The sequence below is a fragment of the Plasmodium knowlesi genome, assembly GCF_000006355.2.
Source record: "Plasmodium knowlesi strain H genome assembly, chromosome: 9".
Lineage (NCBI taxonomy): Eukaryota > Apicomplexa > Aconoidasida > Haemosporida > Plasmodiidae > Plasmodium > Plasmodium knowlesi.
In genome coordinates, this window is record NC_011910.2 from 2,124,747 (window position 1) to 2,152,132 (window position 27,386).

The 27,386-nt window shown below is 37.3% G+C and overlaps 3 protein-coding genes and 1 pseudogene across 3 annotated transcripts, besides 1 other annotated feature; 2 read left to right on the plus strand and 2 right to left on the minus strand.

The window, feature by feature from the left end:
- Positions 1-2,754: 2,754 nt before the first annotated feature.
- PKNH_0946300 (hypothetical protein, conserved in P.knowlesi) lies at positions 2,755-5,953 on the minus strand (the record flags this gene model as incomplete). The annotated part of the gene is made up of 4 exons (XM_039114084.1): positions 2,755-3,278; positions 3,712-4,621; positions 4,760-5,518; positions 5,738-5,953. The coding sequence occupies 4 exons, from the start codon at positions 5,951-5,953 to the stop codon at positions 2,755-2,757; spliced, it is 2,409 nt and encodes an 802-aa protein (XP_038969705.1).
- Positions 5,954-8,890: 2,937 nt separating this feature from the next.
- Positions 8,891-9,835, plus strand: PKNH_0946400 (histone RNA hairpin-binding protein, putative; the record flags this gene model as incomplete). The annotated part of the gene is made up of 1 exon (XM_002259449.1): positions 8,891-9,835. One exon carries the CDS (start codon positions 8,891-8,893, stop codon positions 9,833-9,835), a length of 945 nt encoding a protein of 314 aa, XP_002259485.1.
- A 5,286-nt stretch (positions 9,836-15,121) lies between these two features.
- PKNH_0946500 (SICAvar, type II) lies at positions 15,122-18,661 on the plus strand (the record flags this gene model as incomplete). Its single annotated transcript, XM_002259450.2, has 3 exons — positions 15,122-15,196; positions 15,342-17,975; positions 18,317-18,661. 3 exons carry the CDS (start codon positions 15,122-15,124, stop codon positions 18,659-18,661), a joined length of 3,054 nt encoding a protein of 1,017 aa, XP_002259486.2.
- A 2,855-nt stretch (positions 18,662-21,516) lies between these two features.
- On the minus strand, positions 21,517-22,898 carry PKNH_0946550 (annotated as a pseudogene).
- Positions 21,517-22,898: a sequence feature (hypothetical protein, pseudogene).
- Positions 22,899-27,386: the final 4,488 nt, after the last annotated feature.

Genomic DNA, 27,386 nt, shown 5'->3' on the forward strand with positions numbered 1-27,386 from the left:
TCGTTCCTTCACCAATCGATATTCATGTGAACCGGCTTCATCCACATGATCGAGGACTTGTTCCTGTACCGATGGACCGCGTATTTCAGCAGGAGATCTTCTGTAGAGTCTTATCTTACCCAGTTTGACAAAATACTACAAAAAAAAAAAAAAATAAAATAAAATAAAAAAAAATAAAAAAAGGGGAGAATATTTTTGCTAAGAAGATTATGGTGTGTAATTTTTTTTCTTCTTCTTTTTCATTTTTTTTTTTCTCTCTTTTTTTTTCTTTTTTTGCGTTAAAAAAAAAAAAAAAAAAAATTCCCCCTAAATCATCTAAACACCAGGCCATAATTGTCGTTCTTACACCTTGAAACCTTAAACCCTAAAGAATGCGAAATCCTACACATATACACCGAAAAAATATTATAAATCCCGCAACCTAAAAAAGCGAAATCTTACACATATACACCGTAAAATATTATAAATCCCGCAACCTAAAAATGCGAAATCTTAACGCATACAACGTAAAATATTAAATCCCGCAACCTAAAAATGCGAAATCTTACACATATACACCGTAAAATATTAAATCCCGCAACCTAAATACGAAATCTTACACATGCACCTTAAAATATTAAATCCCGTAACCTAAAAATGCAAAATCTTACACATATAAACCGTAAAATATTATAAATCCCGCAAACCTAAAAATACGAAATCCTACACATGTACACCGTAAAAATATTATATCCCGCAACCTAAAAATGCGAAATCTTACACATATACACCGTAAAATATTAAATCCCACAACCTAAATACGAAATCTTTCACATATACACCGTAAAATATTAAATCCCGCAACCTAAAAATGCGAAATCCTACACATATACACCGTAAAATATTATAAATCCCGCAACCTAAGTACGAAATCCTACACATACACCGTAAAAATATTATATCCCGCAACCTGAATACGAAATCTTACACATATACACCGTAAAATATTATAAATCCCGCAACCTAAAAATGCGAAATCTTAACGCATACAACGTAAAATATTAAATCCCGCAACCTAAAAATGCGAAATCTTACACATATACACCGCAAAATATTATAAATCCCGCAACCTAAAAATGCGAAATCTTACACATGTACACCGTAAAATATTATATCCCGCAACCTAAAAATGCGAAATCCTACACATATACACCGTAAAAATATTAAATCCCGCAACCTAAAAATGCAAAATCTTACACATATACACCGTAAAATATTATAAATCCCGCAAACCTAAAAATACGAAATCCTACACATGTACACCGTAAAAATATTAAATCCCGCAACCTAAATATGAAATCCTACACATATACACCTGTAAAAATATTATAAATCCCGCAACCTGAATACGAAATCTTACACATATACACCGCAAAATATTATAAATCCCGCAACCTAAAAATGCGAAATCTTACACATGTACACCGTAAAATATTATAAATCCCGCAACCTAAATACGAAATCCTACACATACACCGTAAAAATATTATAAATCCCGCAACCTAAAAATGCGAAATCTTACACATATACACCGTAAAATATTATAAATCCCGCAACCTAAAAATGCGAAATCTTACACATATACACCGTAAAATATTATAAATCCCGCAACCTAAAAATGCGAAATCTTACACATATCCCCCCCACACATGCATTCATTCAATCTTTTTTTTTTTTTTTTCTTTTTGGAAAATCATTTTTTCTTTTTTTTTCTTTCCTTTTCTTTAAAAAAAAAACAATAATAATGATAATAACGACAAATAATAATAATATTAATAATAATAATAGTAATAATAATAATGATAATAATGATAATAACATTAATAATAATAATGATAATAATAATAATGATAATAATAATAATGATAATAATAATAATGATAATAATAACATTACTTACCGGAATGGTTACATTTTGGGCAGATTGTGCATTCTGCGTTAGTTCCGACCATTTTTTATCCCATGCTTCCTTCAATTTTGTCCTTTCCTCATCACTCTGTTGTATTTCTTCTTGGGCGGGAGAGCATGGATCAGATTGTGCTGTTGTTGTTGTTGCTTAAACAGAAGAATATTAGATCCTTGATTTACAGGGGAGGATGATTGTACTGTTGTTGCTGTTGTGAGTGGTTGTGGTTATCCTATTTGTGGTTGAAGTTGCTGAGCGTGAGCATTATTATCTTGGTTCACAGCAACGCTGCCCCCACCTCCCGAACAGCCACCTCCGCCATCAGCGGCATCCTCTCATACTAATGCAATATGTTCATCATTAAGATTGCAGGATGAATCAGCTTGGTCAGTTGAATCTTGATTATCTTCTACGTGCTCACGCTCCCTATCCTCGAAGGGTTCATAATCAGGTATTTTCCCAGAATTCCCCCAAAGTACATCTTCATTTCCTGCCTTTTCGCTTTCATAATCGAGGGCTACGTCATCTTCCTCTTCTACTTCAGGGGATAATTGATCTTCGACGAGCACCTGCTTCCGGGTGTCTGCCAATACAAGGGGTTGATGATACCCTTCTGGGAAGTTGCACAGCATTCGTAAGACCAGGGGATGCGGCAACGCCGCTCTCATCAGTTGATAAAATAGAAACAGCTTCACTTGGTCCTTGAACTGCTCCTTGCGCAATATTATCCGCCAAGTCATTCATAATGGCACTCTAAGTCCGAGATCATGGATCCCACTGATTTCCATCGGTCTCAGCGCACGTAATGGCTAACCTGAGCACATACCCTTTGTTGCAGCCTTCGCTGCTGCCGTAAAAGCGACAATTACTGTGGCCCCTGGTTTCCCACATATCGGAATTATAATTCCTCCTGGAATAGATATACATAGTAATAGTTGTGTGAACGCCACGATCTGTATGAAGATAATGAATCCTTTATTCAGTAGGACCTTATAGAGCATTAGTTTCATCCTATTACGCAAATTCTGCATTTTTCGTTTCCTCAGCTCTCTCCTGCTTAAGGCCTCTGGCGCAGATTTTTTGGTATGAACGGAAGGAGCAGGGTTCTCAGAACAGTCATCCACGACGATATACTCAGTATCCCTCTGACTATCTTTCTTGGGGCCTGAGAACTCTATGACCAACTTCTGAATGACTGGACCATTCATTCCAAGGGCACTGTTACCACTGTTGGAATCAGCAGCTCTGGAATCCTTCTCCCCGGTTACACCAACACTTGAGACAGGATCACCATTCTGTTCTGTGGAACCACCAAGAATAATAGGAGGGCCATCTGTAAGAGAAAAAGGGGGAAAGACAGTTACATTGTTTCATAATATTATGTGGATCAAACGTTGGATTGACGTTTCCCCCTTTATAGTGCTATATACCTCCGTGTAAAAAGCACTATAATTGTGTCAATCATGCTATTTTGGAGTCCCCAGGGGGCATCGGGGGCCTGCCAGTAGGAACCCGGTCCAGGTTAACGATGCACCCAGCATGCACATGAAAAATAGTAGGGGAGGAAAGGCTTTAGAAAGGTTGAGATGGATGATCAAAGGGGCAGATCATTTAGGGGTGCACGAGCATATACGTTGATGGCAGTATAGTGTGTACCCCCCTGTGTATACTAAATAGTTGACCATTTTGCATGTTCGTAATGGGAGTACTTCAAGGAGGTTCAAATTTAAGAACCAAAGGTAGACGTTAGGTTAAAGTTGTATTACCGTGAATTTTATTACGAGGGGGATTGCCAGTACCTCCTTTGGCTTCAGGAATTGGAGTGGCAGGGGAAGAAAGGGATTCAGCGGTTTCTGTTTGCGGTTCAGTTTGGTCACCTTGGTTATTATGCTCAACTTGTGAACTGGGATACATAGTAATTTCAACAGTAATCCTGTAGTTATTACGTTGCTTCTCACCGGTAGTTCCTACTTGTCCCTTACGACCTTTATCCGGTTTAGATTTAAGAAATTTATACGCAAGAATAATAGAGCGCTGAATTTGTCTCTCCACTTCTTTCATTATCTGATCTACACTTTCTCTTATTTTACCCCAATCGGGCTTTAGCATCTGCTTCATCTTTTCAACATTCCACTCTATCTGTACTTTCTTATTCTCCTTATTCTTCGATTTACGCCGTACATTTGATTTCCTATCATTCTCCTTCTTTATAATATCTTTATTTTCCCTTAACCAATTCGTTATTTCCTTCTCCATTCCCCTCCATTTGAATTGAATATTTCTCCAATCTTCTATAGTGTACTCATATTTCCTTCCCCCATATTTTTCCATTTCAGTATTATCCTTTGCTTTAAAGACGTACTCAACATCCTCCTTCTTTTGACGTTTTCCACAGAATGTATTCTTTATAGACACGTTCAACATGATACACTGTGTACATGATATCAACTCTCTGCTGTTATCACCTTGTACCCGATCATTCTTGTCCTTACTTTCTTTCTTACATGTAATTGGTAATCCCTGTACTAAACATTTGCACATAGTTGCATATTCTTCCTTTACTCCTGGACCCTTTGTTTTTGTTTCCGTAGATATAGCACTTAATTCTTCATCCTTCTCCTGCATGTAATCCATAAATTGCTCAAACATAATCTTCATATTGTCACAATTTCCTTCCTATAAATAGGGAAGTGAGAATATAATTGGACATGTATTCTTCCGCATATTTCCTGTTCGTTTCTCCCTTAATATATGTATTCCTGTGCACTTTCCACATTCACCTGCCCCCTTTTTAACATAAAGAAAGGTACTTACTAAATTTTGTGATTTTTCCATGTAGTTTGACCATTTTCCTATTAATTCCCCTAACTTAACACTTGCATCTTTAGCACTTGTCCCCTTCCCCGATCTATTCTCACGGGGGGAGCATGTTGGAGTTCCCACTGGTGGGGATTCACGTGATGTGGGGATAGTTTCTGCTGGTCCTGATCCTTCATTTGGGAAAGTGATCGAACTTGGTGTTACATTTCTCCCCGCTTTGCGGGATGTTCGTGGGCCACAAGCCGGAACTGTGTCTGCAGCTATACTATCCAACTGTCCACAGGGGAGGCGTGGTTGAGTCAATTCACTGGGTTGCTGCGCGCTATTCGGTACTCCTAGCTTGGAGGAGGATTGTAAGTTGTTCAAGGTATCCCTGATCTCTTCTATCTTTCCCTTCAAATCAGGTTCGTACTTTCCTAAATTTTTTAAAATATCTTCAATGTTCTTCATCAATGTTGCCTGAGGGTTTTCCTCTAATTTTCCTACCTCTGGACTCATTAGCTCCTCTTCCTTTTCCTGAATACATCCTATACTCCCCTTCATATTATTTATGTTTACCTTTATATTATCATCCCTTAGACCTTCATGAAGATTTACATGTTCAGGTTTGCTCCGTTCCTTATAGCATCGATTGTTCAGATTACTCCTCCCTCCTGATACACCAGCATCCGTATCCTTCATAGTAATAAACGGTATCTCCAGTTTTTCACGGCAGGATGAAGAAGAGGACTCCCCTGGTGGTTGTGCATTGCTCTGTATTTGTGTATGTAGAGGGGCATAATAAGTATGTGGTGTAAATATAATAGGCATATGATGATGATGATGTGATGCGATTCCGTACACATAAAAGAAAAATACATTAAACAATATTGGACGGCAGGTGCAGGAGAAACATATAATAATAGGGAAAAGTGGGGAAATAATCGCAGCAGGGTAATATGGGTGTTATTCAAATGTCCCTTTAATTCTCACCTGTAACGAAAAGGATAATAGGCCTATAACCAATATATACATGGGTTTTAATATTTTAAAATTTGGGTTGAAATTACTACTAAACCCTCTTTCCTCCATGCCACCTTGACAGCAATTCGGGACATAATTCCGGTTCACCTTTCTTTTTTTGGTAAGTGCGTAGTCCATTGCAACAGCAGGAACAGTTCGCGTTCTACATTTTTTCATACTTAACATGTATATATGTATGTATACATGTATATATGTATGTATACATGTATATATGTATGTACATATGTATATATGTATGTATATATGTATATGTATATATGTGTAATTACATATATACAGAAGTCACTTTAAAGTCGTCGGAATATGTGACTATTCCTTTCTTGCTTCTGAGGTGAAAACTTCTAATATGGAAAGAACAACAATGTTCTATTATTTTTTCTATATACAAATTTGGTATACTATTATAAACATACGATTGTAATATGTATGGCTTATGTACATTTACGGGTGTGATCATGTTTATGCAGTTTATTCAGGAAGTGTTGTAATTTTCTATGTTCATAAGGTATTCCTTTATATATTAGGAAATAATTAGAATTAATTAAAGAAGGATGAAAAAACTGGATAAGTTAAATATTTACAGGTAAAATTTTATGTACGAATCTAGTAGGAGTCGCTATTTATAAAGAAAAGAGGAAGTGTTAATTAGTACTTTATATTTATTCATTTGATAATTTCACTCACATTTAGTTATAGAATGAGCATAATGTAACGTGAACTTCAGTGTAATAATATTAATAGGAAGGAAATATGCTTCATTCTACTAAAAAAAAATTACATAATTTTTTTTTTCTTTCTTTAAATTACGCAATAGAATCAGTCAACATATAATTACTAGAGTAAGAATTCTAAAATAGTTGGCCAGCAATTTTTTTTTTATGATAACATATAGTATACCATATATGTATCAGGCTAAATGTAGAACAACAACACAGCTCGCGAACTGTGGGAAAAGGAAAAAAAAAAAATTAACTATGGCACATGCGCTATGAATGTGTAAAAGTAAAACATACATCGGGAAGGAATCCGAGGGGGGGGAAAAAAATTACACTTATTTTTTTGTATGAGAGATTATATCATATTTAAGGTTTAGGGTTCAGAGTGTAGAAGTAGGCTTCAGGGTATGTGGGAGCCGGGTTCAAGATTCAGAATTATAGGATACAGATGACGCCTTCATAGTTCTGAATCCGAAACCTGTAACATGCAACTCTAAACCTATGAACCCGGCTCCCACATACACGGCATATTCACCTAGAGAAATTTTGCACATTATAGAGCAGGGGAACGTTGAAAGGGAACGGGACCCGTAGAAGCATGTATTGAGTGCAGCGGAAGAAAACTCACCCCGTGCATGCACTGAAGAACTATACTACTATCAATAACGACGACAAAATGTACCTTATAACGTAAATTACAGTGAGCAATTTAGAGTACGTGCCAGCTTTTCTCTTTTTTCTGGTTTGTTATTCCCATGGGAGGAAGAAGGATAGAGTACAGCTGTACTTCCATAGTGATTACTAAATGAAACAATGTGCGCGGATACTTTGGAAAACCTCTTTCTTTTTTTTTCATTTATTGTACTAAGGTGTTCATATTAGTGTGTAATCAATATGAGGCATAAAGTTTTTTTTATTTCACTGAAATATTGGTAAATACTTCACTTAACTGACCTGTTGCCAAACTTATTCTATATTAATTTGTTCGCAATTTTTTTATCGAACATATAAGATGTTTGTGAAATTTGTTTGCACAAGTTTTTATCTTTGTAATTTTTTTTATTTCAATAATTTTTGTTTTTATCCTTATAATTTTTGTTTTTATCCTTATAATTTTTGTTTTTATCCTTATAATTTTTGTTTTTATCCTTATAATTTTTGTTTTTATCCTTATAATTTTTGTTTTTATCCTTATAATTTTTGTTTTTATCCTTATAATTTTTGTTTTTATCATTATAATTTTTGTTTTTATCATTATAATTTTTGTTTTATCTTCATAATTTTTTTTTTATCTTCATAATTTTTTTCATCTTAATAATTTTCTCCTTCCTAATTCCAATTAAGGTTCTAATTCTGGACATTTAAAAAGTGCTTCAAATTGAGTAGGTTCGAGCATAGGTCCTCGGGAAGGTTCCGGGGAAAGATGTATTCGCGGAGATCAGTCCTCTTTTGGGCCTATTTTTTGCCCCTTGGGGCTTCTATTACTTTTTTTCCCAATTTCTTTCCCCCATCGCAACATATACCACACGGGCTTCTGGCAGGAGTACACCTAATATTGTTGGGAGCTGTATGGTTTATTATTATTTTTTTTTTTTTTAAGTTCACCTTTTTTTCGTTCTTTTTTGGCACAGCTACAGGATACACGAAGAAGAGGAAAAAAGGAAAGTTTAAAGGGGGGAGGGAAAAGAAGAAGGAATTAAGGAAAAAATAAAATAAGTAAAAAGAAAAAAAAAAAAAAAAAGAAGGAAAGGAATGGTGTAGGATGTCACAACATAAGGCAGAGTGACGGGGAGAAAAGGAATCATGGGGAACAGTTCACACAAAGGAGGAACGTAAGAACAGGGAGAAGGAGAAATGGGCTTTAAGGGGAAAAGTGCGCGAACTGGCTAACTGCCCAACTGGTAACTGCCCAACTGGTAACTGCCCAACTGGTAACTGCCCAACTGGTAACTGCCCAACTGGTAACTGCCCAACTGGTAACTGCCCAACTGGTAACTGCCCAACTGGTAACTGCCCAACTGGTAACTGCCCAACTGGCTAACTGCCCAACTGGTAACTGCCCAACTGGTAACTGCCCAACTGGTAACTGCCCAACTGGTTGGTGGGGAACCAAAGAGTATAGCCGACCAAAATGAATGGAAATGGTAAAGCGACCTTTTGGGAACCCAATTGGAAGTTACCCTGAATCCACCACTCATAGTCCGCCAAGGGTGAACAAACCATTTAAAAGGGAAAGAAAGAAGGAGTGCCTTGGCAAATATTCAAAAATCGCCTAAGTTCACTCGTCTTTTAAAGAATAGGCACGCACATGTAAAGACGCACGTATTTATGTATGTACCTACGTGGGTGTGCCCATCGTCCTTCCTTGCCCCACTAGGAACTCACCATGCAAGAACAAACAAGTTTGCAAAAGAAAAAATTGCAGAAATGGAAAAACGACCTGAGTGAGGCACAAATGAACCAAAGAATTAAAAACATCAGTTTGACCAAGCGGTTAATATCATATGAGCGGTACATCAATGCTATACCAAAGGAGGAGAGAAGGGAAGATATGAAAAATGATTGGCACCCCGAGACTCCACGAATTAAGAAGAATGTCAGCTTGTCCCAATGGAATAGAGAAATGAAAAAATGGAGGAAACAGATACACGCATGGGGGAACATGTCTGAGGGGATGCACGAATACATTTGTAATTTGCCCCCTTCGGAGAAGTATAATTATTTATCCAAGTTAAAGTTGCCTGAACTGAGTCCAGTAGAAATTGCAATTCTGAGAAAAAGAAATGAACAAATTGCAACTAGGGCGTTAAGGAATATTGTACAAGGAGACAACGTTGATAACAACAACGTCGATAAGAACAACGTTGACAACAACAACATCGGTAACGACTACAATGATGATAATGGTGATGGTGAGGGGCACCGGGGGAGCTTCCATCACATACTGGATAAACCGCTTTTATTTTTGCCTCACAATTTTAGTGGCACCATATTAAATAACAAATTTGTGGTTATTAAGCAGGATGCCTTGGAAAACTCCCTCCAATCATTAAGGAAAAATTATGAAAAGAAATATCGCCCCCTGTATGAGAAATATCGTGCCTTATATCTATCACCTGTCAGCGGTGATAACAACAGAACGGGACAATCCCAAACCGGCGACATTGCAGTTCTTGCCACAAGAGCGAAAGGTGTATCGGCTAATGATGAGATAAAGGCGTACATGCAGAACCGGGAGAAGGCGAAAGTTTCCCAGTGCCTTTGCCCAGTTTATGTAAAGTGTACCACTAAAAGTGGATGCCCGGAAAGTAAAATGAAAAAAAGGTTTTAAGTGCCAAGTGTGTGGGGTAAAAAGCAGGGAAAGAAGAAAAAAAAAAAAAAAAAAAAAAGAAGAAGAAGAAATATTTTTCGCAAGGGGAAAAAGAAAAAAGAAAGAAAAAATATTTTTCGCAAGAGGAAAAAAAAAAAAAAAAAACATTCTTCTTTTTTTTTAAGAACATTATTATTTTTTTTTTCAGAACAAAAAATTTTTTTTTTTTAAAGTTTTAAGTATATGAATTTTTTTGCGTCCGCCCTCACTTTTTTTTCGCGGAAATCGTAATATAGTGTTCCGCGCTGGGGGGCGCGGGCGCTCGGGCGCGTATGTCCCATACATTTTTTTTACGAGAACAAGATATAACACTTATTGGGGCAACTTTTCGCAAGAATGCCAACGAAAAAAAAATTTTAAAAGAAAAAGGAAAAAAGAAGAAAAAAGAAAAAAAAAAAGAGAAAAAAATATATAAGAGGAAAAGAAAAGGAATGAAAAGGTTTAGGATTCAGGGTTCAAGTTTCCATGTTTTAAGGTGTAAGAACAACAATTATGGCCTGGTATTTAGATGTATTACGGGAAGATTCATTTCTTTTTTTTTTTTTTTTGGTAAAAGAGAAAATGTGCAGTTATAGACAATGAGCGTACAATTCGCGTGTACTGCATAATATATAAGTTCCTACGTTATTTACACAATTTAATTACCAAGCCTACGCCCCCCGCCCCCAGGCGCGGGGACTAGATTACAACAGTTGTGTTACACATTTAAGGAACACACAATAATAAAAAAAGAAAAAAAATGGAATGGACGGAAAAAGTATTTTTTATTTTATTTTATTTTTTTTCTTTTCTTTTAATTTTTTTTATTTTATTTTTTTCTAAATACACAGAATTAATCACGGCGTTCCGGGCATTCTGATTTTTTTTTTACTAAATATTCTTTTTCAATTTTTTTATATGAAATATATATTACTGTGGAATAGCATTTCATGCGTAAAAAAGAAAAAAAGAAAAAGGAAAAAAAAAAATTAAATTAAAATAAAATCAAAAAAAGAATGGACTAATAATGAATGGAGAAATTAATTTATTTCAATTATTTTATAATCAAGGAACGCCATAATCATATGAAATGGAACTAAAATAAATGTATATATGTGTGGAACGACAAAAGCAGGGACAAAAAAAAAATATGGCGCACGCGAAAATCCCAGGACTGTTAATTATTTTGGGCAAAAAAAAAAAAAAAAGAAGAATGAACAGTCTTTATATAATGTCATTACGCCAAAAAATTTCCTGCGTGACCAGTTTCATTTTGACGTTATTAGAAAATAAGATCAGCACGTACGGCGTGTCCTTCTGCTGCTACATTTACTATACCTATGACAATACATATTATGCTTCTTACAGAATATACAATGGACGTTATAAACAAATCCGAAATTCTTTATCCCTAATAACAGAAATAGGAAAAAGAACATACCATATGGTCATTCCTAAAAATTAGACGCTAAAGACCTAAACGTCTACATCCTACATTCAACTATCCCCATACCCTTGCCATTTTCATAGCCATACAAAAATTTTTCATTCATATATACATACAAACATTTTTCATTCTGATACTCATGCAACATAATTCTAACAACCGGATATAAACATTACCCTTAACCCGGAACCCACCTTATGCCTAACCCGGAACCCACTTTTATCCTTAACCCGGAACCCACTTTTATCCTTAATCCGGAACCCACTTTTATCCTTAATCCGAAATCCACTTTGTCCTTAACCCGAAACCCACTTTTGTCCTTAACCCGAAACCCACTTTTATCCTTAACCCGAAACCCACTTTTATCCTAAACCCGGAACCCACTTTTATCCTTAACGCGGAACCCACCTTGTCTTTAACCCGGAACCTACCACATCGTTAACCCGGAACCTACCATATCGTTAACCCGTAACCAACTTTTATCGTTAACCCGTAACCAACTTTTATCCTTAACCCGAAACCAACTTTACTTTTAACCCGGAGCCCACTTTACTTTTAACCCGTAACCAACTTTTACCCTTAACCCGGATCCTACCTTACGCTTAACCCGTATCCTACTTTACCCTAAATCCTGAACCTACCTTATTTTTAAACCAGAACCTACCTTATTTTTAACCCGGAACCAACATTTATCCTTAACCCGGACCAACTTTTATCCTTAACCCTGAACCCACTTCTACCCTTAACCCGGAACCCACTTTTATCCTTAACCCGGAACCCACTTTTATCCTTAACCCGGAACCCACTTTTATCCTTAACCCGGAACCTACCTTATTTTTAACCCGGAACCTACTTTACCTTTAACCGGGAACCTAGGTCATACTTAAACCAGAAAACACGTACTATGTGAATCTTTTGCCCATACGCGAGATCCTATAACCTGAACACGGAAAACTAAACTATGAACCCTAAACAATAAATCCTAAAACATGAACCCTAAACCCTAAACCCTAAACCCGGAAAACTAAACTATGAACCCTAAACCCTGAACCCTAAACTGTGAACCCTAAACCCTAAACGGTGAACTCTAAACCCTAAACCCTAAACCCTAAACCCCTAAACCCCTAAACCCTAAACCCTAAACCTAAAACCTAAATACTGAACCATGAAACCTAAACCCTAAACCGCTGAAACCTTAAACCCTAAACCCCTAAACCCTAAACCCATAAACCCTAAACCCTGAACCCTGAACCTAAACCCTGAAACCCTAAACCCTAAACCCTAAACCCTAAACCCTGAACCCTAAACCCTGAACCCTAAACCCTAAACCCTAGACCCTGAACCCTAGACCCTGAACCCTGAACCCTAAACCCTAAACCCTGAACCCTAAACCCTAAACCCTAAACCCTAAACCCTGAACCCTAAACCCTAAACCCGGAAAACTAAACTATGAACCCTAAACCCTGAACCCTAAACTGTGAACCCTAAACCCTAAACTGTGAACCCTAAACCCTAAACCCTAAACCCTAAACCCTGAACCCTAAACCCTGAACCCTGAACCTAAACCCTGAAACCCTAAACCCTAAACCCTAAACCCTAAACCCTGAACCCTAAACCCTGAACCCTAAACCCTAAACCCTAGACCCTGAACCCTAGACCCTGAACCCTAGACCCTGAACCCTAGACCCTGAACCCTAGACCCTGAACCCTAAACCCTGAACCCTAAAACCCTAAACCCTGAACCCTAAACCGTGAAACCTAAACCATCAAACCTTACTCCCTTAGAGCACACATCTTACTCCCTTACTCTCTCAGACCATGAAACCTAAACCCTAAAACCCTAAACCCTAAAACCCTAAACCCTGAACCCTAAAACCTAAACCCTGAACCCTAAACCTAAAACCTAAACCCTAAACCCTAAACCCTGAAACATAAACCCTGAACCTAAACCGCTGAAACCTTGAACCTGAAAGGCAAACTAACAGCAGCACCCCCGAACCCTGTAGAGTAAACCTACAACATCGCCCCTGAACCCTGAGGCTTGAACGAACAACATCGCCTCCGAACTTTGATCCATTAAACTTGAAGCGTGAGGAATTCCTTCTAGGGGCAGTTTTTACATTTACATATATTTCATAAATGAGATAATTACATATTTAGGATATATTTCTATTATATATATGAAAGGAATTTCATAGCGGAAAGTTAAAAAGAAGGAGGGGGGAGACATGTTAGGAACAATTTATATAGAACAAATGAATTCTATACAACAGAACATATGTGAATAAATAACTGAAACATAATGCAACCGAATGTTGTATATATATATTTCCCTTTGTTTTATGTGTTCTGTTCGAACGGAAAAAAAAAAAAAAAAATTTGTGGAGTCCAGTTGGGAAAAACTTTTCTTACAGCAATGGGTGCATAAAGCCCCACATGAACAAACATTATAATACGCAGAAAACATTTGCAGTTGTGAACAATTTTTATATTCCAGAACGGTGCCCGAGAATATATTTTTTTCGATGCGTTTTTTTTTTTTGCAATGTGATCTATTGGCAAATTCCTTTTTTTAATTTTGCCTTGTAGAGAAAACGGTATGTTCAATAAAAAAAAATTTTTTTGTGGTGACTAAAAATAGTCTTTTTTTTTTTTTTTTTCGTCAATGATTAAATATTTTTGTTCTTAATGATCTTTTTTTTCCTTGTTGTTTTTTGTTTTGTCAATTTTTTTTTTTTTTTTTTTGTGACAAAAAAATTTTTTATCCCTGGGAAGGTTATACTTTAAAAAGGAGGAAGCAACTTCCTTTTCCCACATTTATAATTTGGAGAAGAATGCATGTAAGAGAGAAGGAGACCCTTTTTTTTTAATGGGGAAAAATTTCGTTCCATTAAACCAATTGCTGAAGCTGCATACAGAGAACGGAATAGAAGAAAAAAGGAACAAAGTGTATATTATATTGTAGGATAACGTGAAGAAGAGGAATATATATATATGGAATAGGTATAATATTCTACAGAAATGAAAAAAAAAAAAGAAGGAGGAGAGTAGAAGTATAAAGGAGGAACGAAAAGAAAAAGAAGAAGCTTTTCAGTGTATAGAAAGTGAGGTTCTAGTGGTGTCAGAATAACCTTGTAGCGGTGTTAATAGTCAGGTTCCGGGTTTATAGTTTAAAATTTCAGGGGTGTTTGAAGTCATATTAAGGTGGTTAGGGGTAAGTTATCAGAGTGATAGAAGTCAGGTTCCGGTTTCAGGTTTTGGTTTTTGATTTAGGTGTTTTTAGGGGAAAGAGGAAAGAAAGGAAAAATTCCTCGTAGACACAAAGGAAAACCGGATGGCACAGCAACCGGATGGAAGGGGAAACTTGTAGAAAGCGAACAAAGAAAAATGAATGGAAATGAACGGAACTGAGATGTATGGAAGAAAATGTCAAAAATTATTATTTATTTTTTTTTTAAAAAAAAAAAAAAGGAGGTTGGGGGGTGGGGGGTAGGATATTTTAAATTAAGGTAAATAAAGAATTAAAAAAAAGAAAAGGAGAAAGTGATTATTTGGGGGATAATATTCCCCCCTGATAAAAATAAATGTTGTTGTAAAGACAAATTGAATTTAATAAGGGGGTTGCTGTGGTATAGACGAAATATATATCAAGAGCAACTGTGCAAATTTGAAGGAAAAAGGGGTTTCACCCGTCCCTGCCAAAAAAAATAAAAGGGGGGTGGGGTGGGGGGGGAGCGAAGCCTGCCACCTTAGAAGGTGCACCCTATGATGAATAAGTAAGATCAAAAGTAGAAAAAAAATATAAAAAGTAGCAGATCAAGATGGAGGATTTTAAGTACTTTGCAGAATTCATAAAAGAATGGTTAGCGGAAAAAGGAAAAGGTGGTATGACAGCGGTAAGTGTAGTTATGCTTCTTAATTAGTTATGTTATAAGGGGAATAATCTATATGAAAGTATAATAGGTAAGAGATGGAATGCCAGAATACATATATATATATATATATATTATTATATATTTTTTTCTTAATTCACCGTCTCAGGATATTTTATTGAAAAGAGTAAAAGAAAAGGTCAAGGATATGCTGGATGATATAGAGGAAAAATCCGACCATGAGAAGGCACTTTGCGATATTCATGGTACAGACGGGCAACCAATATTGATGGAGAAGAATGAAAAAGATTTATGTAAAATTTTAATCAGATTATTCTACTGGATAGCTCGATTAAGACAGAGGGGGAGTAAAGAAGGGAGCAGTACAGGAAAGTGGATATGGGATAAAATACAGATGACTGATTCAACTGAGGAACATGTACAAGATTATTTAAGGTGTATAATAGGAAAAATACTTATAGTAAAAATTTTAGCAGCACAATGTGATACCAGCAAAGTTGTCCCAATTGTGCAGAACGCAGTAGGCGAAACCATAAAAGAGAAAGATGCCCAAAAGGAGCATAATAAATGTAAAGGAATGGATTTTAAAAGTTTAAGTATGGGGCAAAAATTTTTTTGGACAGTAATAGAAGATGGAATAAGGGAGGATAATGTGAAAGGGAAAAATATTAAGGAATTAATGCAGAAGCGGAAATGTGAAATTGGGGGTAATGCTCTGGGGAGGGGGGGTAATAACACAGTGGACAAATGGAAGCATACCCTAGAACTACTCGGGTTAGATAATGAGAATAAAATGCAGCAATTGAGCACTGATAGTAGTACGCTGCCAAAGGGAACATTAGCCAAAGCGCTATGTTACATGAAGAAGGGTACGCAGGAAATTCACGAGATGGAGGAAATATTAGAACGAATGTATGATGATAGAGGCGGCAAATATAAGGTACCAAAGACAGCTGGGGGAAGTGAAGGGGGCATGGGTTCCACGACTTCTGCTGAGTGCGATACTATTGAGGACACTTTATCTGCAACAACCCCCAGTTCCGTCTCCTCCGTGGACGCATTACTGGGTACATCAGGAGCTGCAGGTCCTAATGGTGGACCCGGGGAAGCACAAACAACAGCTCCCGCAGCAACTGAACCCCAGGCGGGACTATTACCAGCATCTTCCATTCCGACATCAGCTTCGAGTTCCTCTTCCTCCAGTAGTTCAAGTTCCAGTTCCAGTTCCTCTGGAGCTGAACCCACAGCTCCTGATGGAGCTGGTGGAGCTGGTGATGCAGGTGCTGGGGTTGTACCTGGTGTCCCAGGTGCTGTTCCCGCTCAACCTGCTGCAACTGCTTCTGCCCCTTCAATAACTACAGTAGGTCCCGCCGACCCCGCTCCCCAACTTCCTGATGGTGGTACCGCTGGAGTAAATGGTCATAGTGGTGCTGGTGTGGGTGGCGTGGAAGGAGTTGGTACACCTGTTGCTAATGGTAGTCTAGCTACTCCAGGATCTCCTACTAGCGGCGGTGGCACCGGTGGTGGGGGAGGTGGATCCTCTGGAGGTGGTAGTGATGGTAGCACTATTACTGGTACTGGTGCTGGTCAAGGACCAGGTCAAAGTCCTGGTTCACCACTACCACCACCTCAAGAAGAGCCACCCCCACCTCCTCCACCACAACAACAGCAACCTCCTTCTCCTGTCGTTCAACCAGCACCAGCCCCTGCTCCCATTACCGTTAATGGTGGTGGCACCGGTACTGGTAGTAGTGAACCTGATGCTTCTAGTGCTGGCAGTCCGGGGGGACCTCAAGCAAATCCTTCAGCACCCCACGGTAGTGGTGGTAGTGGTAGTCAACCTACTGGTGCGGTTTTACCTGGTGGTGCAGGTGGTGGTGTCCCGGGGGTCGGTACTCCAGGAGCGACCGCTGATGGTGACAGTAATGGTCCGGGTGTTGGTGGTGCTGGTACTCCAGCAGCCCCAGCAGCGGCTGCTGCGGCAGCAGGACCGAATGGTGCTGGTGCCACAGCGGATGATGGACCTTCTGTTGGTCAAGTACTGGGGGCTTTGGGAAGAGGAATTTCTAACATATTGGGCTCAATATTTTCGAATGCACTGTCCCCCCTTGTACATGTCACCACAGTTCCCTCCGCCCTTCTCGATTCAGTTTCCCGTTCAGCTGGTCCCGTTATAAAAATAGCTCATAAAGCTGCGGAAGCTGCAAAAGCTGCAAAAGATGCTCTTTTTCCCGTTAATGGTGGAGGTGCTGATACTTCACGAACTTCTCCTGCTGATGATGCAAGTACTGGTGGTACTGCAAGTACTGGTGCTGCTGCAAGTACTGGTGCTGCTGCTGATCCAGGATCTCCTGCTGGGGGCGGTGGTACCGGTGGTGGTGGTAGTGGTCTCAGTGGTACCACAACGAGTGACGGTAGTCCAGGCGCACCTGAAGCGAATCCTGTCCCCACTACTCCAAATATTACATCCGTGGAGCCACACATCACGCCTGTTACAACATCAACACATGTATCATCGCCAACATCACCAGTAATAACGACGCATGTAACATCATCACAGCATCCACCATCACCAACATCACCATTAACACCTATTTCAACGGGAGCTGGCACTGCTGGCGGAAAAGGACGTCAGAGCAGGACATCACATGGAGGTAGAACTCCACATGGCCCGAAGGTTGTAGAATGGGATATAAGGAATGTAAAGGATGTTATTATCCCGTATATTCCAATAATTCCTGTTGTATTAGGTGTTTCTGTATTTGGTTTCCTTTTTTTTAAGGTAAGGAACAAAAACACATTTTTAACAATAAATGTATGCAAAACACAACTGTATTGTGTAATTAACTATAATGTATGCATATATATTTTGTGTAATTAACTATAATGTATGCATATATAATTCTGTGTAATTAACTATAATGTATGCATATATAATTCTGTGTAATTAACTATAATGTATGCATATATATTTTGTGTAATTAACTATAATGTATGCATATATATATTTTGTGTAATTAACTATAATGTGTCATTATATAATTGATAAAATTGTTTGTTCTTTTTGTCATCGCACCCTAAATAATCATCTTTCTTTTTTTTTTTTTGCCCCTTCTGTTGCAGTATTTTGGATTTTCTGCTCGGCAAAAACGACGTTCCCGACGTGCGCCACAAATACCGAGGAGTCCTCCCCCTTTGGAAGAACATATGGAAAAAGGCGCTCTAACCATATCTTATGCACCTTCTCAGTATTATATGGTTAGAAGACGCCATCCTCTATTTAGTAACGAAAAGCAGCGAGCAAAAAAACATATCTTAAAAGGAATAAGCGAAAAAACTGTTATTCATGTTCACTTGGAGGAAGTAAATGAATACAAGAACCAAGAACAAAACTATGCGTCGTCGCCATTAATGGATAAAGTCGATTTTCTTCAAATCATCGTGGAGGAATTTATGGGATCCGCATAACTACAAGCAGCGGGGGAGAAAAAAAAAGAAAAAAAAGAAAAAAAAAAAACGGTTCCATGTAAAATAGGACGGAATAGTTCTGCAAACAAAATACCCCTTCATCGGCTATAATTGGCTGTTTGATAATTTTTTTTTGCGAAATTCGAACAATGTATCAAAATGGGTACTTGCACCGTATGTGTGCGTGCGGGCGCGGTGCAAGCCGTTTCGCACGTTTCTCTTCTTCGTATTTTTGCAACAAAAAAAAGAAGAAGGAGGTGGGTTATTCTTTACACACCTTTCCTTTGCACTTGTGCATGCTTCGCAAGGCGAATATGCTACCACGCAATGCAAAATTTTTTTTTTTTTTTTTTTGTTTGGCTAATATATATTTTTTTTCTATGACAACAATTTTTTCTGTAATTACAATTTATTTTTTTTTTGTGACAACAATTTTCTTTCTTTTTTTTGTGTGACTATAATTTCTTTTTTTTTTTTTTTTTTTTTTTTTTATCTTTTGGCTAATTTTCTCTGTGACAAAATTTGTTTAACGATATATTTTTTTTTCTTTGTGACAACTTTATTTTTTTAGGCACGCTATACTTTTTTTTTGAATACATTTTGGACAAATTATTAAATCACGATATATATATTTTTTTCTTTAACAGCAATTTTTTTTTCCTTGTGACAAATTTATTATTAAAATACGATATATATATTTTTCCTTTGATAGCAATTTTTTTCTGTGTGACAAATTTGTTAGTAGGGCACATTATTTTTTTCTTCTTTTGGACAATTTCATTCGTCGCCACATTTTTTTTTTTTTTGTGTAAATTTGCCTTCGTGCGCACATGAAAATATCCGTGGCAGTTGGCGGAACAGCAACAGATGTGTCGTATCTCGTTTGCACTTTTCTGCTGCGCGATGTGCGTGATATGCGCGATATGCGTGGTACAATCGACATAAAAATGTGCATACACTTTTTTACGGAGTTATCATTTAAAATAGTGTTCACATTTAAAGCTGTGCATACACTTCTTTACGGAGTTATCATCTTAACGGGTTTACATTTAACTGGTTGACATTTAACTGTGTTCACATTTAACTGGTTCTCATTTAACTGTCTTCACATTTAACTAGTTCACATTTAAAGCTGTGTTTGCACAATTTTTTTACGCAGTTTTTCATCTAAAACTGTGCAATACATTTTTTACGGAGTTATCATTTAAAACGGTGTTTATATTTTACGTAGTTTTCATTTTAACTGGTTGACATTTAACTGGTTAACATTTAACTGGTTCCCATTTAAAGCTGTGTTTGCACATTTTATGCAGTTTTTCATCTAAAACAGTGCAATACATTTTTTACGGAGTTATCATTTTAACGGGTTCCCATTTAACTGATTCACATTTAAAACTGTGTTTGCACATTTTATGCAGTTTTTCATCTAAAACAGTGCAATACATTTTTTACGGAGTTATCATTTTAACGGGTTCCCATTTAAAGCTGTGTTTGCACATTTTATGCAGTTTTTCATCTAAAACAGTGCAATACATTTTTTACGGAGTTATCATTTTAACGGGTTCCCATTTAACTGGTTCCCATTTAACTGGTTCCCATTTAAATGGTTTACATTTAATTGTGTTTGCACATTTTATGCAGTTTTTCATCTAAAACAGTGCAATACATTTTTTACGGAGTTATCATTTTAACGGGTTCCCATTTAACTGGTTCCCATTTAACTGGTTCCCATTTAAATGGTTTACATTTAATTGTGTTTGCACATTTTATGCAGTTTTTCATCTAAAACAGTGCAATACATTTTTTACGGAGTTATCATTTTAACGGGTTCCCATTTAACTGGTTCCCATTTAACTGGTTCCCATTTAACTGGTTCCCTTTTAACTGGTTCCCATTTAACTGGTTCCCTTTTAACTGGTTCCCATTTAACTGGTTCCCATTTAAATGGTTTACATTTAAATGGTTTACATTTAATTGTGTTTGCACATTGTATGCAGTTTTTCATCTATAACGTTGTTAACATTTTACGCAGTTATCATTTTAACGGGTTCACATTTCATGCAGTTTCCATTTAACTGGTTGACATTTCATGCAGTTTCCATTTAACTGGTTGACATTTAACTGTGTTCACACCTCACTGTGTTCGTGCATTTTTTTTTACGCAGTTTTCATCTAAAACTGTGCATACATTTTTTTACGGAGTTATCATTTAAAATGGTGTTCACTTTTAACTGTGTTCACATTTAACTAGTTCACATTTAACTGTGTTCACATTTAACTGTGTTCACATTTAATTGGTTCACATTTAACTGTGTTTATACTTAATTGTGTTCACATTTAACGGTGTTCGTACAATTTTTTTTATGCAGTTTCCATTTAAAATTGTGCATACACTTTTTTACGGAGTTATCATTTAAAATGGTGTTTACATTTTACGTAGTTATCATTTTAACGGGTTCACATTTAAAACTGTGTTCGCACAATTTTTTTTAAGGCAGTTTCCATCTAAAACTGTGCAAACACTTTTTTACGGAGTTATCATTTAAAACGGTGTTCACATTTTACGTAGTTATCATTTTAACTAGTTCACATTTAATTGTGTTCACATTTAACTGCGTTCGCACATTTAATGCAGTTTTTACGATGTCTTACATATGTTTGTGAGTTTATGTAGAAAAAAAAAAAAAAGGAATGAAAAAAAAAAAAAAGAAAAAAAAAGAAATAATTAAAGAGGAACGAAAAATAAAAGAAAAAAAAAAAAAAAAAAAAAAATATATAGCAGTCCACAATCTTCAGTAAAAATAATCCCCCCTTTTTTTTTTTTTTGGTGTAAATTTCATAGGCATGATATATATTTAAAATTTTTCCCTTTTGTTACATTTCCTCCTAGCTCGCCAGTAGTAAAATGCTAATAGAGCACATAACATTATGGGTCCCACTATTGTTAGAGCACCGAGTACTATAATGGTACCCGTTGAAGGGCCCGTGGCCGTACCCGTACTCCCACCTGTAACTGGGTTCTGCAGGAATATTGTTGAGTTCACGCTAATGAAGCACATAAATAGTGCGCAACAAACTAAAATTCCCAATATTAATAATAATATACTTCTATGTTTCATAGCACGACGACAAAAAATTTTTTTACAAATTTTTTGAAATTTATCCTTTACATTTTTTGCTTCTCTTGGGTTGTTGCACCGTGCCGAATAGGCATGCAATTCCCGTAATGAGGCAAAAGGATCCTCACAGGGAAAAGTTCCTCCCCCTTCCTTTTTAAGGGAAGGACGATAATCCCCATAACCCTTATGGGGAACATGTGGTCCATCACATCCTAAAGTCTTTGCACGATCATTTCCATTATTTATATCTTCCTCTGATGAATATAAACCGCTTCCATCCGATACATCATCATCATGTTTTAATGTGCTTAATGCACTCACCTAAACAAAAAAACATATATACATATACATATATATATATAGATAAAATATGAATATTTAAGGAATAGTCTAAGGAAAAAAGGGGGGGAAAGATTTCCTTCCCCCCCTTTCCCCTTTTTTCCTTTTCCTTTTCCTTTTTCCTTCCTTTCCTTTCATAGCATACTAAACCCTGAACCCTAAACTCTCCTATACACTGAACCCTTAACCCTAACCCCTGAACCCCTGAACCCATGAACCCTAAACCCTGAACCCCTGAACCCATGAACCATAAACCCTGAACCCTAAACCCTGAACCCTGAACCCTGAACCCTAAACGCTAAACCCTAAGCTCGGAACCCTAATCCATAAATCCAAAACCCTAAACCCTGAAACCCTAAACCCTAAATCCTGAACCCTGGACACTAAACCCTAAACCCGGAACCCAGAATCTTACTCCTATACACTGAACCCGCAGCACTGAACCCTGAACCCTGAACCTTGAACTCTAACACCGTGATACCTGAACCCTAAACCCTAAACCCTAAACCCTAAAATCCCTGAAACCTTCCCCCCCCTTTTTTCCTTAAACATGAATAATAAATATGAATAATAATTTAGTGTGGAAAAATAATATATAATATATATATGTATGGCTTTCACCCCCTATATATTTGTTTTCCTATAGTTGTAAAAAATATTATAAATATATATTTTTCCCTTTTTAGTATTCATACCTGTTTGTAATGCTGTGTCCGATGCCATAGTTATAGCTATGCAAAGATTAATGTGGATGTTTTTATAAAAGAAGAAGGTGCCATTTTTTCTCCACTGTATTTGGTCTTGCCTTTGTGCTGTATTTGGTTTTGCTTCAACTTAACATGTGAAAAATTTTTTTCTTTTTGGTGTGTCCTTCTCTCTATATATATTTATATTAAAAAGAATGGGCTTATTATAAATTATAGGTTTATTAGAAAGAATAAGTTTAAAAAAAGAAAAAAGAAAAAAGAACAAAGGAACAGTTCATTCTAAAAAAAAAAAAAAAGAACATCCACCACATTCTAAAAATAAAACAGTTCATTCTAAAAAAAAAAAAAAAAAGAACATCCACCACATTCTAAAAAAGAAGAACATCTCCCACATTTCCAACTATTATACAATTCATTCTCCATTCTAATTAAAGCATTCCACCATAAGGAAAAAACATTTCCTTATTTACAAGGAAATAATAAAAAAAATATATAAATAAAAGAAAAAAAGAACAAAAAAAAAGGAAAATAGATAAAAAAAAAAAAAAAGAGAAAAAGAGGAAATAAGAAATAGAAGAAAATAAAAAAAGAAAAAAAAAGCAAGGAGAGAAAAAAAAAATAAATGTACGAACTCTCCTGCATCCAACATTTTTCCATTTGCATTTCTTTTCTTCCATTTTCTTCTTTTCTTTAACTTTCATCCCCCTCCTTCTCTTACTTTTCCATTCTCCCTTATGCTTAATACCTTTCATTCGTTTTCACCTTACGTTTATTCTCCTTCCCACAGAAAAAAACACCTTCTCCACCTTTATACATTCATTATACATGGAAGCAGTATTCTCCATAACCATCCATCCTTACATAAACCTATACATTCTTCTTCCATAGAACATTCATAGAAGCCTAAACCCTGAATCCTGAACACTGTACCCTGAACACTAAATCCTGAACCCTGAACCCCGAGTTCTTCACGCTGAACCCTAAACCTGTACTTTACAAACATTAACCCTAAATGCTGATCCTACTATCACCATAATCCCAAAACCTGATCATACTTTCACCTTAACCCGGAACCCACTTTTATTCTTAACCCGGAACCCACTTTTATCCTTAACCCGGAACCCACTTTTATCCTTAACCCGGAACCCACTTTTATCCTTAACCCGGAACCCACTTTTATCCTTAACCCGGAACCCACTTTTATCCTTAACCCGGAACCTATCTTATGCTTAACCCGGAACCTATCTTATGCTTAACCCGGAACCTACCTTATCCTTAACCCGGAACCCACTTTTACCCTTAACCCGGAACCCAAGTTATTTTGAACCCGGAACCTACCTTATCCTTAACCCGGAACCCACTTTACCCTTAACCCGGAACCTACCTTATGCTTAACCCGGAACCAACCATACTTTTAACCCGGAACCTACCTTATCCCTAACCCGGAACCTACCTTACCCCTAACCCGGAACCTACCTTATCCCTAACCCGGAACTAACTTCACCTTTAACCCGGACCCTATCTTTCCCTTAACCAGGACCCTACCTTATTCTTAAACCGGAATCTACCTTATCCTTCACCCGGAAACCACCTTACACTGAAACCGGGGAATACATAACCATGAAAACTGTTTCCCCATACCCGGGAACTACCGTATTTTTAACCCGGAAACAACTTTTACCCTTAACACGGAACCCACTTTTACCCTTAACACGGAACCCACTTTTACCCTTAACCCGGAACCAACTTTTATCCTTAACCCGAAATCAACCTTACTTTTAACCGGGAACCTACCTCATCCCTAAACCGGAACCCACTTTTATCCTAAACCCTGAACCCACTTTTATCCTAAACCCTGAACCCACTTTTATCCTAAACCCTGAACCCACTTTTATCCTAAACCCTGAACCCACTTTTATCCTTAACCCGGAACCCACTTTTACCCTTAACGCGGAACACACTTTTATCCTTAACCCGGAACCCACTTTTATCCTGAACCCGTAACCAACTTTTATCCTTAACCCGGAACCTACTTTTATCCTTAACCCGGAACCCACTTTTATCGTTAACCCGGAACCCACTTTACCTTTAACCCGGAACCCACTTTACCTTTAACCCGGAACCTACATTTACCTTTAACCCGGAACCAATTTTTATCCTTAACCCGGAACCCACTTTACCCTTGACCCGGAACCGACCTTACGCTTAACCCGGAACCGACCTTACGCTTAACCCGGAACCAACCTTACGCTTAACCCGGAACCCACCTTACCCTTAACCCGGAACCCACCTTACCCTTAACCCGGAACCCACCTTACCCTTAACCCGGAACCCACCTTATCCTTAACCCGGAACCTACCTTATTTTTAAACCGGAACCTACCTTATTTTTAAACCGGAACCTACCTTATTTTTAAACCGGAACCAACTTTACTTTTAACCCGGAACACACTTTTATCCTTAACCCGGAACACACTTTACTTTTAACCCGGAACACACTTTACTTTTAACCCGGAACCAACTTTTATCCTTAACCCGGAATCTACGTGATCCTTAACCCAGGAACAATCTTACACTTAACCTGGAACCGACATTACTTTTAACCCGGAACCAACTTTTACGCTTATCCCGGAGCCAACTTTTACCCTTAACCCGGAACCAACTTTTACCCTTAACCAGGAGCCAATTTTACCCTTAACCCGGAACGAACTTTACTTTTAACCCGGAACCCACTTTTATCCTTAACCCGGAACCCATTTTTATCCTTAATACGGAACCCACTTTTATCCTTAACCCGGAACCCACTTTAATCCTTAACCCGGAACCCACTTTTACCCTTAACCCGGAACCTACATTACCCTTAGCCCGAAACTCACTTTTATCCTTAAACCGGAACTTAACTTATCCTTAAACCGGAACTTACCTTATCCTTAAGCCGGAACTCACCTTATACCTTAAACCCGAACTCACCTTATAACTTAACCCGTAACCAACTTTTACCCTTAGTCCGTAACGAACTTTACCTTTAACCCGTAACCAACTTTACTTTTAACCCGGAACCCACTTTTATCCTTAACCCAAAACATACCTTATCCTTAACCTGGAACCAACTTTACTTTTAACCTGGAACCAACTTTACTTTTAACCCGGAACACACTTCACTTTTAACCCGGAACCAATATTACCTTTAACCCGGAACACACTTCACTTTTAACCCGGAACCAATATTACCTTTAACCCGGAACCAACTTTACTTTTAACCCGGAACCAACTTTACTTTTAACCCGGAACTAACATTACTTTTAACCCGGAACACACTTTTATCCTTAACCGGGAATACACTTTTAACCTTAACCCGGAACACACTTTTATGCTTAAACCGGAACACACTTTTAACCTTAACCCGGAACCCACTTTACCCTTAACCCGAAAACCACTTTACTTTTAAGCCGAAAAACACTTTACTTTTAACCCGGAACCCACTTTTATCCTTAATCCTGAACCGACCTTATCCTTAACCCGTAACGAACTTTTACCCTTAACCCGGAACCCACTTTTACCCTTAACCCGGAACCCACTTTTACCCTTAACCCGGAACCCACTTTTACCCTTAACCCGGAACCCACCTTTACCCTTAACCCGGAACCCACCTTTACCCTTAACCCGGAACCCACTTTACCCTTAACCCGGAACCCACTTTACCCTTAAGCCGGAACCAACTTTTACCCTTAACACGGAACTAACTTTACTTTTAACCCGGGACGCTGAACCCAGGCATTTTCGCATATTCCCGTTATTCTGTATAAATTTCTGGTGTAATGTGTATGTGTACTTCGATAAAGTTGTTTGTGCCAACACGTATGTACACACAATTTTTCCTTGAGTCGGATAAGTGTGTGTTTTTCCTTTATATTTTGCGACCTTTTGCAACTGTAATATATTTCATCATCCACCGTCCTCTTTTTTTTTTTTTTTTTTTTTTTTTTGGGTATGCGCGGGCAGGACACATCACAATATGAGCGCGCGCTTATCTTCCTGCTTTCCGCAAGAAAAAAAAAAAAAAAAAGGAAAAAAAAATATTTTTAGCAGGTGAAAAAAAAAAAAATAATAATGTTCTTAAAAAAAAAAGAAGAATGTTTTTTTTTTTTTTTTTTTCTATAAACAAAAGGGTGTCTTTTCACCAAAAAAAAAAAAAAAAAAAAATTTTTTTGCAAACAAAATAAGAATAAAATTTGGAAGAAAGAATATATATTTTTTTCTTTTTTTTTTCTTCAAGAACAAATAAAAAATAAAAAGGAAAAAAAAAAAGGACAAAAGGTGTGAAACCCATATCCTTCATCTTAAACAATATACCCTAAACTGTGAACCATGAATCTTAAATGCTAAAACCATAAAAACTAAACCGTCAACCCTAGAACCTAAACCCTGAACCGTGAACCTGAGACCATAAACCCTAAACTGTAAACCCTGAACTGTGAACCCTAAACCTTAAACCCTAAACTCCAAAACCCTAAACTCCAAAACCCTAAACCGTTAACCCTAAAACCCTAAACACTGAACC